Source organism: Engystomops pustulosus, chromosome 10 (assembly GCF_040894005.1).
Source record: "Engystomops pustulosus chromosome 10, aEngPut4.maternal, whole genome shotgun sequence".
Taxonomy (NCBI): Eukaryota; Metazoa; Chordata; class Amphibia; order Anura; family Leptodactylidae; genus Engystomops; species Engystomops pustulosus.
This window is the reverse complement of record NC_092420.1, coordinates 207,975-221,418: the sequence shown is the minus strand read 5'-3', so window position 1 is coordinate 221,418 and position 13,444 is coordinate 207,975. Positions and strand designations below refer to the sequence as shown.

General features: G+C 49.9%; 1 protein-coding gene across 4 annotated transcripts in view; it reads right to left on the bottom strand.

Annotated features, from left to right (window-relative positions):
* The window catches only part of LOC140103705 (sodium-coupled neutral amino acid transporter 3-like), a 105,278-nt gene that overhangs the window by 26,268 nt on the left and 65,566 nt on the right, over nucleotides 1–13,444 (bottom strand). For all 4 annotated transcript variants that reach the window (XR_011850164.1, XM_072126900.1, XM_072126898.1 and 1 more), the window contains 4 exons: nucleotides 11,933–12,048; nucleotides 8,223–8,296; nucleotides 7,111–7,203; nucleotides 6,957–7,038 (listed from right to left, as the gene is read on the bottom strand). Coding sequence is in view for 3 of the 4 variants with exons in the window: in XM_072126900.1 (XP_071983001.1) it covers nucleotides 6,957–7,038; nucleotides 7,111–7,203; nucleotides 8,223–8,296; nucleotides 11,933–12,048 (365 nt within the window). In the remaining variant the exon portion in view is untranslated. The remainder of the gene's footprint in view (nucleotides 1–6,956; nucleotides 7,039–7,110; nucleotides 7,204–8,222; nucleotides 8,297–11,932; nucleotides 12,049–13,444) is intronic.

Genomic DNA, 13,444 nt, shown 5'->3' with positions numbered 1-13,444 from the left:
TGACCCCACACAATGTAACACCCAGACTGATACAACGTATGACCCCACACAATGTAACCCCCAGACTGATACAACGTATGACCCTACACAATGTAACCCCCAGACTGATACAACGTATGACCCCACACAATGTAACCCCCAGACTGATACAACGTATGACCCCACACAATGTAACCCCCAGACTGATACAACGTGTGACCCCACACAATGTAACCCCCAGACTGATACAACGTATGACCCTACACAATGTAACCCCCAGACTGATACAACGTGTGACCCTACACAATGTAACCCCCAGACTGATACAACGTATGACCCTACACAATGTAACCCCCAGACTGATACAACGTATGACCCCACACAATGTAACCCCCAGACTGATACAACGTATGACCCTACACAATGTAACACCCAGACTGATACAACGTATGACCCCACACAATGTGACCCCCAGACTGATACAACGTATGACCCCACACAATGTAACCCCCAGACTGATACAACGTATGACCCCACACAATGTAACACCCAGACTGATACAACGTATGACCCTACACAATGTAACCCCCAGACTGATAGAACGTATGACCCCACACAATGTGACCCCCAGACTGATACAACGTGTGACCCCACACAATGTGACCCCCAGACTGATACAACGTGTGACCCCACACAATGTAACCCCCAGACTGATACAACGTGTGACCCCCAGACTGATACAACGTATGACCCTACACAATGTAACCCCCAGACTGATACAACGTGTGACCCCCAGACTGATACAACGTGTGACCCCACACAATGTGACCCCCAGACTGATACAACGTATGACCCCACACAATGTAACCCCCAGACTGATACAACGTGTGACCCCACACAATGTAACCCCCAGACTGATACAACGTATGACCCTACACAATGTAACACCCAGACTGATACAACGTATGACCCTACACAATGTAACACCCAGACTGATACAACGTATGACCCTACACAATGTAACCCCCAGACTGATACAACGTATGACCCCACACAATGTAACCCCCAGACTGACACAACGTATGACCCCACACAATGTAACACCCAGACTGATACAACGTGTGACCCCACACAATGTAACACCCAGACTGATACAACGTATGACCCCACACAATGTAACCCCAGACTGATACAACGTGTGACCCTACACAATGTAACCCCCAGACTGATACAACGCATGACCCTACACAATGTAACCCCCAGACTGATACAACGTATGACCCTACACAATGTAACCCCCAGACTGATACAACGTATGACCCCACACAATGTAACCCCCAGACTGATACAACGTATGACCCCACACAATGTAACCCCCAGACTGATACAACGTATGACCCCACACAATGTAACCCCCAGACTGATACAACGTATGACCCTACACAATGTAACCCCCAGACTGATACAACGTATGACCCCACACAATGTAACCCCCAGACTGATACAACGTATGACCCCACACAATGTAACCCCCAGACTGATACAACGTATGACCCCACACAATGTAACACCCAGACTGATACAACGTATGACCCCACACAATGTAACACCCAGACTGATACAACGTATGACCCCACACAATGTAACACCCAGACTGATACAACGTATGACCCTACACAATGTAACCCCCAGACTGATACAACGTATGACCCCACACAATGTAACACCCAGACTGATACAACGTGTGACCCTACACAATATAACACCCAGACTGATACAACGTGTGACCCCACACAATGTGACCCCCAGACTGATACAACGTGTGACCCCACACAATGTGACCCCCAGACTGATACAACGTGTGACCCTACACAATGTAACCCCCAGACTGATACAACGTGTGACCCTACACAATGTAACCCCCAGATTGATACAACGTATGACCCTACACAATGTAACCCCCAGACTGATACAACGTATGACCCTACACAATGTAACCCCCAGACTGATACAACGTATGACCCTACACAATGTAACCCCCAGACTGATACAACGTATGACCCTACACAATGTAACCCCCAGACTGATACAACGTATGACCCCACACAATGTAACCCCCAGACTGATACAACGTGTGACCCCACACAATGTGACCCCCAGACTGATACAACGTATGACCCCACACAATGTAACCCCCAGACTGATACAACGTATGACCCCACACAATGTAACACCCAGACTGATACAACGTATGACCCCACACAATGTGACCCCCAGACTGATACAACGTGTGACCCCACACAATGTGACCCCCAGACTGATACAACGTATGACCCCACACAATGTAAACCCCAGACTGATACAACGTGTGACCCCACACAATGTAACCCCCAGACTGATACAACGTATGACCCTACACAATGTAACCCCCAGACTGATACAACGTATGACCCTACACAATGTAACACCCAGACTGATACAACGTATGACCCTACACAATGTAACCCCCAGACTGATACAACGTGTGACCCTACACAATGTAACCCCCAGACTGATACAACGTATGACCCTACACAATGTAACACCCAGACTGATACAACGTGTGACCCTACACAATGTAACCCCCAGACTGATACAACGTATGACCCTACACAATGTAACCCCCAGACTGATACAACGTATGACCCTACACAATGTAACCCCCAGACTGATACAACGTATGACCCCACACAATGTGACCCCCAGACTGATACAACGTATGACCCTACACAATGTAACCCCCAGACTGATACAACGTATGACCCCACACAATGTAACCCCCAGACTGATACAACGTATGACCCCACACAATGTAACCCCCAGACTGATACAACGTATGACCCCACACAATGTAACCCCCAGACTGATACAACGTATGACCCCACACAATGTAACCCCCAGACTGATACAACGTATGACCCCACACAATGTAACCCCCAGACTGATACAACGTATGACCCTACACAATGTAACACCCAGACTGATACAACGTATGACCCCACACAATGTAACCCCCAGACTGATACAACGTATGACCCTACACAATGTAACCCCCAGACTGATACAACGTATGACCCTACACAATATAACACCCAGACTGATACAACGTGTGACCCTACACAATGTAACCCCCAGACTGATACAACGTATGACCCTACACAATGTAACCCCCAGACTGATACAACGTATGACCCCACACAATGTAACCCCCAGACTGATACAACGTATGACCCTACACAATGTAACACCCAGACTGATACAACGTATGACCCCACACAATGTAACCCCCAGACTGATACAACGTATGACCCCACACAATGTAACACCCAGACTGATACAACGTGTGACCCCACACAATGTGACCCCCAGACTGATACAACGTGTGACCCCACACAATGTGACCCCCAGACTGATACAACGTGTGACCCTACACAATGTAACCCCCAGACTGATACAACGTGTGACCCTACACAATGTAACCCCCAGATTGATACAACGTATGACCCTACACAATGTAACCCCCAGACTGATACAACGTATGACCCTACACAATGTAACCCCCAGACTGATACAACGTATGACCCTACACAATGTAACCCCCAGACTGATACAACGTATGACCCTACACAATGTAACCCCAGACCGATACAACGTATGACCCTACACAATGTAACCCCCAGACTGATACAACGTATGACCCTACACAATGTAACACCCAGACTGATACAACGTATGACCCTACACAATGTAACCCCCAGACTGATACAACGTATGACCCCACACAATGTAACCCCCAGACTGATACAACGTATGACCCTACACAATGTAACACCCAGACTGATACAACGTATGACCCCACACAATGTAACCCCCAGACTGATACAACGTATGACCCTACACAATGTAACACCCAGACTGATACAACGTATGACCCCACACAATGTAACCCCCAGACTGATACAACGTATGACCCTACACAATATAACACCCAGACTGATACAACGTATGACCCCACACAATGTAACCCCCAGACTGATACAACGTATGACCCTACACAATGTAACCCCCAGACTGATACAACGTATGACCCTACACAATGTAACCCCAGACCGATACAACGTATGACCCTACACAATGTAACCCCCAGACTGATACAACGTATGACCCCACACAATGTAACCCCCAGACTGATACAACGTATGACCCCACACAATGTAACCCCCAGACTGATACAACGTATGACCCCACACAATGTAACCCCCAGACTGATACAACGTATGACCCTACACAATGTAACACCCAGACTGATACAACGTATGACCCCACACAATGTAACCCCCAGACTGATACAACGTATGACCCTACACAATGTAACACCCAGACTGATACAACGTATGACCCCACACAATGTAACCCCCAGACTGATACAACGTATGACCCTACACAATATAACACCCAGACTGATACAACGTGTGACCCTACACAATGTAACCCCCAGACTGATACAACGTATGACCCTACACAATGTAACCCCCAGACTGATACAACGTATGACCCTACACAATGTAACCCCCAGACTGATACAACGTATGACCCCACACAATGTAACCCCCAGACTGATACAACGTATGACCCTACACAATGTAACACCCAGACTGATACAACGTATGACCCCACACAATGTAACCCCCAGACTGATACAACGTATGACCCCACACAATGTAACACCCAGACTGATACAACGTGTGACCCCACACAATGTGACCCCCAGACTGATACAACGTGTGACCCCACACAATGTGACCCCCAGACTGATACAACGTGTGACCCTACACAATGTAACCCCCAGACTGATACAACGTGTGACCCTACACAATGTAACCCCCAGATTGATACAACGTATGACCCTACACAATGTAACCCCCAGACTGATACAACGTATGACCCTACACAATGTAACCCCCAGACTGATACAACGTATGACCCTACACAATGTAACCCCCAGACTGATACAACGTATGACCCTACACAATGTAACCCCCAGACTGATACAACGTATGACCCTACACAATGTAACCCCAGACCGATACAACGTATGACCCTACACAATGTAACCCCCAGACTGATACAACGTATGACCCTACACAATGTAACACCCAGACTGATACAACGTATGACCCTACACAATGTAACCCCCAGACTGATACAACGTATGACCCCACACAATGTAACCCCCAGACTGATACAACGTATGACCCTACACAATGTGACCCCCAGACTGATACAACGTATGACCCTACACAATGTAACACCCAGACTGATACAACGTATGACCCTACACAATGTAACCCCCAGACTGATACAACGTATGACCCCACACAATGTAACACCCAGACTGATACAACGTATGACCCTACACAATGTAACCCCCAGACTGATACAACGTATGACCCCACACAATGTAACACCCAGACTGATACAACGTGTGACCCTACACAATGTAACCCCCAGACTGATACAACGTATGACCCTACACAATGTAACCCCCAGACTGATACAACGTATGACCCTACACAATGTAACCCCCGGCTGACTTGCAGCGACTGTACTGTAACCAGGGTGCCTATAGAGATATATTGTAACAAACCGACCCAAGTAATAGACCAGGTACATGTATATGTGGAGGTGATACATGATCAGATTGTTACATTGTATCACGGTAAGTGTTAAGACTAACAAACAGATCTATATAGGGTCATCTCAACAGATACAATGTAACAACACCTCTACAGTGCGCATAGACTGGAAGATATGGGGGATGTGCAGGAGAGGAGCAGGTTCCATCCGTCATTGGCCGTACAGGGGGACGTGCAGACACTTAGTTATTTTTAGGAGGTGGTGTGGTCAGGGTGATAGATTGCAACCCCCCCCCCCCTGTACAGTCTCCTCCCCCCCGGGGTGTAATGGCTGATAACAGAGAGTAATAGATTGTATCACCCCTGTACAGTCTCCTCCCCCCGGGGTGTAATGGCTGATAACAGAGAGTAATAGATTGTATCCCCCCTGTACAGTCTCCTCTCCCCGGGATGTAATGGCTGATAACAGAGAGTAATAGATTGTATCCCCCCTGTACAGTCTCCTCTCCCCGGGATGTAATGGCTGATAACAGAGAGTAATAGATTGTATCCCCCCCTGTACAGTCTCCTCTCCCCGGGATGTAATGGCTGATAACAGAGAGTAATAGATTGTATCCCCCCCTGTACAGTCTCCTCTCCCCGGGGTGTAATGGCTGATAACAGAGAGTAATAGATTGTATCCCCCCTGTACAGTCTCCTCTCCCCGGGGTGTAATGGCTGATAACAGAGAGTAATAGATTGTATCCCCCTGTACAGTCTCCTCTCCCCGGGGTGTAATGGCTGATAACAGAGAGTAATAGATTGTATCCCCCCCCCTGTACAGTCTCCTCTCCCCGGGATGTAATGGCTGATAACAGAGAGTAATAGATTGTATCCCCCCTGTACAGTCTCCTCTCCCCGGGATGTAATGGCTGATAACAGAGAGTAATAGATTGTATCCCCCCTGTACAGTCTCCTCTCCCCGGGATGTAATGGCTGATAACAGAGAGTAATAGATTGTATCCCCCCTGTACAGTCTCCTCTCCCCGGGATGTAATGGCTGATAACAGAGAGTAATAGATTGTATCCCCCCCTGTACAGTCTCCTCTCCCCGGGATGTAATGGCTGATAACAGAGAGTAATAGATTGTATCCCCCCCTGTACAGTCTCCTCTCCCCGGGATGTAATGGCTGATAACAGAGAGCAGTAGATGGTATCCCCCCCCCCCCCGGGGTGCAGTGGCTGATAATAGGGAGCAGTAGATGGTATCCCCCCCCCCCCCCGGGGTGCAGTGGCTGATAACAGCGAGCAGTAGTGACTCACGTGCTCTTCTCCGGGAGGTTGAGGAATGTCTGGATGACGAGGGGCAGCTCGGATTTGACGATGTACAGGTAGCTGGACATGGCTGCGGGTGACAGAGGGTGAGTGTGAGTGGGGGAGGGGTGATTGGGCGCTGGGGTAGGTGTCCGGTACTTACCTCCGATGTTCTGCAGTGTTATCGCTATGGCGGCCGCCATCTTTCCCGGGGTCCCGAAGGCTTTGTACCCGAGCTGCTCATAGGCGCGTATCCCTGCAACACACAGCGCAGCGCATGAGCGGCCGCACAGACCAGCACCCAGAGCACCCACAGCACCCAGAGCATCCGCAGCACCCAGAGCATCCGCAGCACCCAGAGCATCCGCAGCACCCAGAGCATCCGCAGCACCCAGAGCATCCGCAGCAACCAGAGCACCAGCACCACCAACAGCTTCCGCAGCAGCCGCAGCACCCACAGCATCCGCAGCACCCAGAGCACCCGCAGCACCCACAGCAACCATAGCAACCACAGCACCACCAAAAGCTTCCGCAGCAGCCGCAGCACCCACAGCACCCAGAGCACCCACAGCACCCAGAGCATCCGCAGCACCCAGAGCATCCGCAGCACCCAGAGCACCCGCAGCACCCAGAGCACCAGCAGCACCAACAGCTTCCGCAGCAGCCGCAGCACCCACAGCACCCGCAGCAACCACAGCACCAGCACCACCAACAGCTTCCGCAGCAGCCGCAGCACCCACAGCACCCGCAGCAACCACAGCACCAGCACCACCAACAGCTCCCACAGCAGCCGCAGCACCCAGAGCAGCCGCAGCACCCAGAGCAGCCGCAGCACCCAGAGCAGCCGCAGCACCCAGAGCAGCCGCAGCACCCAGAGCAGCCGCAGCATCCACAGCACCAGCACCACCAACAGCTTCCACAGCAGCAGCAGCACCCACAGCACCCAGAGCACCCGCAGCACCCGCAGCACCCAGAGCACCCGCAGCACCCAGAGCAACCGCAGCACCCAGAGCAACCGCAGCACCCGCAGCACCAGCACCACCAACAGCTTCCGCAGCACCCAGAGCACCCGTAGCACCCAGAGCACTCGCAGCACCCAGAGCACCCGCAGCAACCACAGCACCCGCAGCAACCACAGCACCCGCAGCAACCACAGCACCCAGAGCACCCGCAGCACCCAGAGCACCCGCAGCAGCCGCAGCATCCACAGCACCAGCACCACCAACAGCTTCCGCAGCACCCAGAGCACCTGCAGCACCCACAGCACCCACTCACCTACGACCCCGGAGGACTTGAGCAGCAGGTGGATGGAGTATGTGGACAGCAGCGCCACAGCCGTCAGCAGGAACCTGCAAGATCAGGGAATATGAACATCACAGCGTAGGATCTCTGCTTGCAGTCAGTGAAATGAGGGATCAGTGGGAGGAACGCTCTGCAGCTCAGTGCGAGTGTCTGTCCCTGAGCCGTGGGAACCTGCAGCTGCACCCTCCACACCCCACAGAAGCTGCATCAAGCACCCAGCAGGTGTCACACAAGGCCTTCTCCTGCATGCTGCTCACCTACCTCTGGGGTCCCCAAACTTACACCGCCGCCCATAGCACAGACAACCCTGCACCATCAGGCAACTTTATCTCTCACACAGTGATAACTAACCACACTGCACCTGCAGACAACCTTAGCTTTATATAGCATCAGCCAGCCCAGCACTGCGCCGTCATACAACCTCTGCTATCATACAGAATAGTAAATGTGCACCATCATACAACCTTAGCTTTATATAGCATCAGCCAACCCAGCACTGTGCCGTCATACAACCTCTGCTATCATACAGAATAGTAAACGTGCACCATCATACAACCTTAGCTTTTATATAGCATCAGCCAGCCCAGCACTGCGCCGTCATACAACCTCTACTATCATACAGAATAGTAAACGTGCACCGTCATACAACCTGAGCTTTATATAGCATCAGCCAGCCCAGCACTGCGCCGTCATACAACCTCTGCTATCATACAGAATAGTAAACGTGCACCATCATACAACCTTAGCTTTATATAGCATCAGCCAACCCAGCACTGCGCCGTCATACAACCTCTGCTATCATACAGAATAGTAAACGTGCACCATCATACAACCTGAGCTTTATATAGCATCAGCCATCCCAGCACTGCGCCGTCATACAACCTCTGCTATCATACAGAATAGTAAACGTGCACCATCATACAACCTGAGCTTTATATAGCATCAGCCAGCCCAGCACTGCGCTGTCATACAACCTCTGCTATCATACAGAATAGTAAACGTGCACCATCATACAACCTTAGCTTTTATATAGCATCAGCCAGCCCAGCACTGCACCGTCATACAACCTCTGCTATCATACAGAATAGTAAACGTGCACCATCATACAACCTTAGCTTTATATAGCATCAGCCAGCCCAGCACTGCGCCGTCATACAACCTCTGCTATCATACAGAATAGTAAACGTGCACCATCATACAACCTAATCTTTTATATAGCATCAGCCAGCCCAGCACTGCGCCATCATACAACCTCTGCTATCATACAGAATAGTAAACGTGCACCATCATACAACCTTAGCTTTTATATAGCATCAGCCAGCCCAGCACTGCGCTGTCATACAACCTCTGCTATCATACAGAATAGTAAACGTGCACCATCATACAACCTTAGCTTTTATATAGCATCAGCCAGCCCAGCACTGCACCGTCATACAACCTCTGCTATCATACAGAATAGTAAACGTGCACCATCATACAACCTTAGCTTTATATAGCATCAGCCAGCCCAGCACTGCGCCATCATACAACCTCTGCTATCATATAGAATAGTAAATGTGCACCATCATACAACCTTAGCTTTTATATAGCATCAGCCAGCCCAGCACTGCGCCGTCATACAACTTCTGCTATCATACAGAATAGTAAACGTGCACCATCATACAACCTGAGCTTTATATAGCATCAGCCAGCCCAGCACTGCGCTGTCATACAACCTCTGCTATCATACAGAATAGTAAACGTGCACCATCATACAACCTTAGCTTTTATATAGCATCAGCCAGCCCAGCACTGCACCGTCATACAACCTCTGCTATCATACAGAATAGTAAACGTGCACCATCATACAACCTTAGCTTTATATAGCATCAGCCAGCCCAGCACTGCGCCGTCATACAACCTCTGCTATCATACAGAATAGTAAACGTGCACCATCATACAACCTAAGCTTTTATATAGCATCAGCCAGCCCAGCACTGCGCCATCATACAACCTCTGCTATCATACAGAATAGTAAACGTGCACCATCATACAACCTTAGCTTTTATATAGCATCAGCCAGCCCAGCACTGCGCCGTCATACAACCTCTGCTATCATACAGAATAGTAAACGTGCACCATCATACAACCTTAGCTTTTATATAGCATCAGCCAGCCCAGCACTGCGCCGTCATACAACCTCTGCAATCATAGAGAATAGTAAACGTGCACCATCATACAACCTTAGCTTTTATATAGCATCAGCCAGCCCAGCACAGCGCCGTCATACAACCTCTGCTATCATACAGAATAGTAAACGTGCACCATCATACAACCTTAGCTTTTATATAGCATCAGCCAGCCCAGCACTGCGCCGTCATACAACCTCTGCTATCATACAGAATAGTAAACGTGCACCATCATACAACCTTAGCTTTTATATAGCATCAGCCAGCCCAGCACTGCGCCGTCATACAACCTCTGCTATCATACAGAATAGTAAACTTGTACCATCATACAACCTTAGCTTTATATAGCATCAGCCAGCCCAGCACTGCGCCATCATACAACCTCTGCTATCATACAGAATAGTAAACGTGCACCATCATACAACCTTAGCTTTATATAGCATCAGCCAGCCCAGCACTGCGCCATCATACAACCTCTGCTATCATACAGAATAGTAAACGTGCACCATCATACAACCTTAGCTTTTATATAGCATCAGCCAGCCCAGCACTGCGCCATCATACAACCTCTGCTATCATACAGAATAGTAAACGTGCATCATCATACAACCTTAGCTTTTATATAGCATCAGCCAGCCCAGCACTGCGCCGTCATACAACCTCTACTATCATACAGAATAGTAAACGTGCACCATCATACAACCTTAGCTTTTATATAGCATCAGCCAGCCCAGCACTGCGCTGTCATACAACCTCAGCTATCATATAGAATAGTAAACGTGCACCTTCATACAACCTGAGCTTTTATATAGAATAGTAAATGTGCACCTGCAGACAACCTTAGCTTTTGTATATCATCAGTAAACCCAGCACTGCACCATCAGCACAGTAGCGTAAAATAATCCTACAAGTCGCGCAGTAGAACACCATCAGGCAACTTTGTCATCCTACATATAACCTCACGCTCTCCCTTCCTGCATCAGGCACACACCATCAGTGACCCCCAATCCGGCTGAATGACCTCACGCTGAACCCCTACACATCCTTACATAGACTTTATCATGGGGATGACATGACCTCGGTCTTATCTTACAGTTATTCTGGCACCTGGCACCCTCCTCGCCCCTGTGTGCCCAGAATTCAGACGTCTGTTCCCACGGGATCGGAGAACACGCTGCCCCTACATTAAGGATCTGGGTGCCAGGGGGGAGGGGGGGTGAGATCCAGGGTAATTAACCTATCAGTGCCCGGAGCCCAGGCTCATACCTGAGGAGCTGTGATGTCATGTGACATGGGGGGGGGGGGGGTCATGTGACATGGGGGGGGGTACACATGCGTCCAGCCAGGACTCCTCTACTATGGAGTGGACCCCTTATCTATAGGGGCTCTATAATCCCCGCCCTGTGCTGTAGAGCTCACAGTCAGTGAATGGAACCTCTCACATGACCTACCTCTGGGGCTGAACCTGGGCTGACACATTGTAACAAACACACGGCTGCAGTAGGGGGCACTTACAGGAAGAGCAGGACGCCGGTGTTCGCCATGGCGTATGCCAGTCCCAGGATGCCGCTGCCCATGATGGCGTTACTCAGGTTAAAGACCGACATCCCGAAAGACGTCTTCCCCTCGAACTGTGAGGAAAGAATTGTGAGACTCCTGCAGGACACATGCACAGGGAAGTATAAACCACGTATAGTGGCTATAGGGTCACACTGCGCAGTGTCCAGTATAGAGGCTATAGGGTCACACTGTGCGGTGTCCGGTATAGAGGCTATAGGGTCACACTGTGCGGTGTCCGGTATAGAGGCTATAGGGTCACACTGTGCGGTGTCCAGTATAGTGGCTATAGGGTCACACTGTGCAGTGTCCAGTATAGTGCCTATAGGGTCACACTGTGCGGTGTCCAGTATAGTGCCTATAGGGTCACACTGTGCAGTGTCCAGTATAGTGCCTATAGGGTCACACTGTGCGGTGTCCAGTATAATAGCTATAAGGTCACACTGTGCGGTGTCCAGTATAGAGGCTATAGGGTCACACTGAGCGGTGTCCAGTATAGTGGCTATAGGGTCACACTGTGCTGTGTCCAGTGTAGAGGCTATAGGGTCACACTGTGCCCTGTCCAGTATAGAGGCTATAGGGTCACACTGTGCCCTGTCCAGTATAGAGGCTATAGGGTCACACTGTGCGGTGTCCAGTATAGTGCCTATAGGGTCACACTGTGCAGTGTCCAGTATAGAGGCTATAGGGTCACACCTTGCGATGTCCAGTATAGAGGCTATAGGGTCACACCTTGCGGTGTCCAGTATAGAGGCTATAGGGTCACACTGTGCCCTGTCCAGTATAGCAGCTATAGGCTCACACTGTGCGGTGTCCAGTATAGCAGCTATAGGGTCACACTGTGCAGTGTCCAGTATAGCAGCTATAGGGTCACACTGTGCTGTGTCCAGTATAGAGGCTATAGGGTCACACTGTGCAGTGTCCAGTATAGTGCCTACAGGGTCACACTGTGCAGTGTCCAGTATAGTGCCTATAGGGTCACACTGTGCCATGTCCAGTATAGTGTCTATAGGGTCACACTGTGCGGTGTCCAGTATAGTGGCTATAGGGTCACACTGTGCGGTGTCCAGTATAGTGGCTATAGGGTCACACTGCGCAGTGTCCATTATAGTAGCTAAAGGGTCACACTGTGCCATGTCCAGTATAGAGGCTATAGGGTCACACTGTGCCGTGTCCAGTATAGAGGCTATAGGGTCACACTGTGCCATGTCCAGTATAGAGGCTATAGGGTCACACTGTGCAGTGTCCAGTATAGAGGCTATAGGGTCACACTGTGCAGTGTCCAGTATAGCAGCTATAGGGTCACACTGTGCAGTGTTCAGTATAGTGCCTATAGGGTCACACTGTGCAGTGTCCAGTATAGCAGCTATAGGCTCACACTGTGCTGTGTCCAGTGTAGAGGCTATAGGGTCACACTGTGCAGTGTCCAGTATAGTGCCTATAGGGTCACACTGTGCCATGTCCAGTATA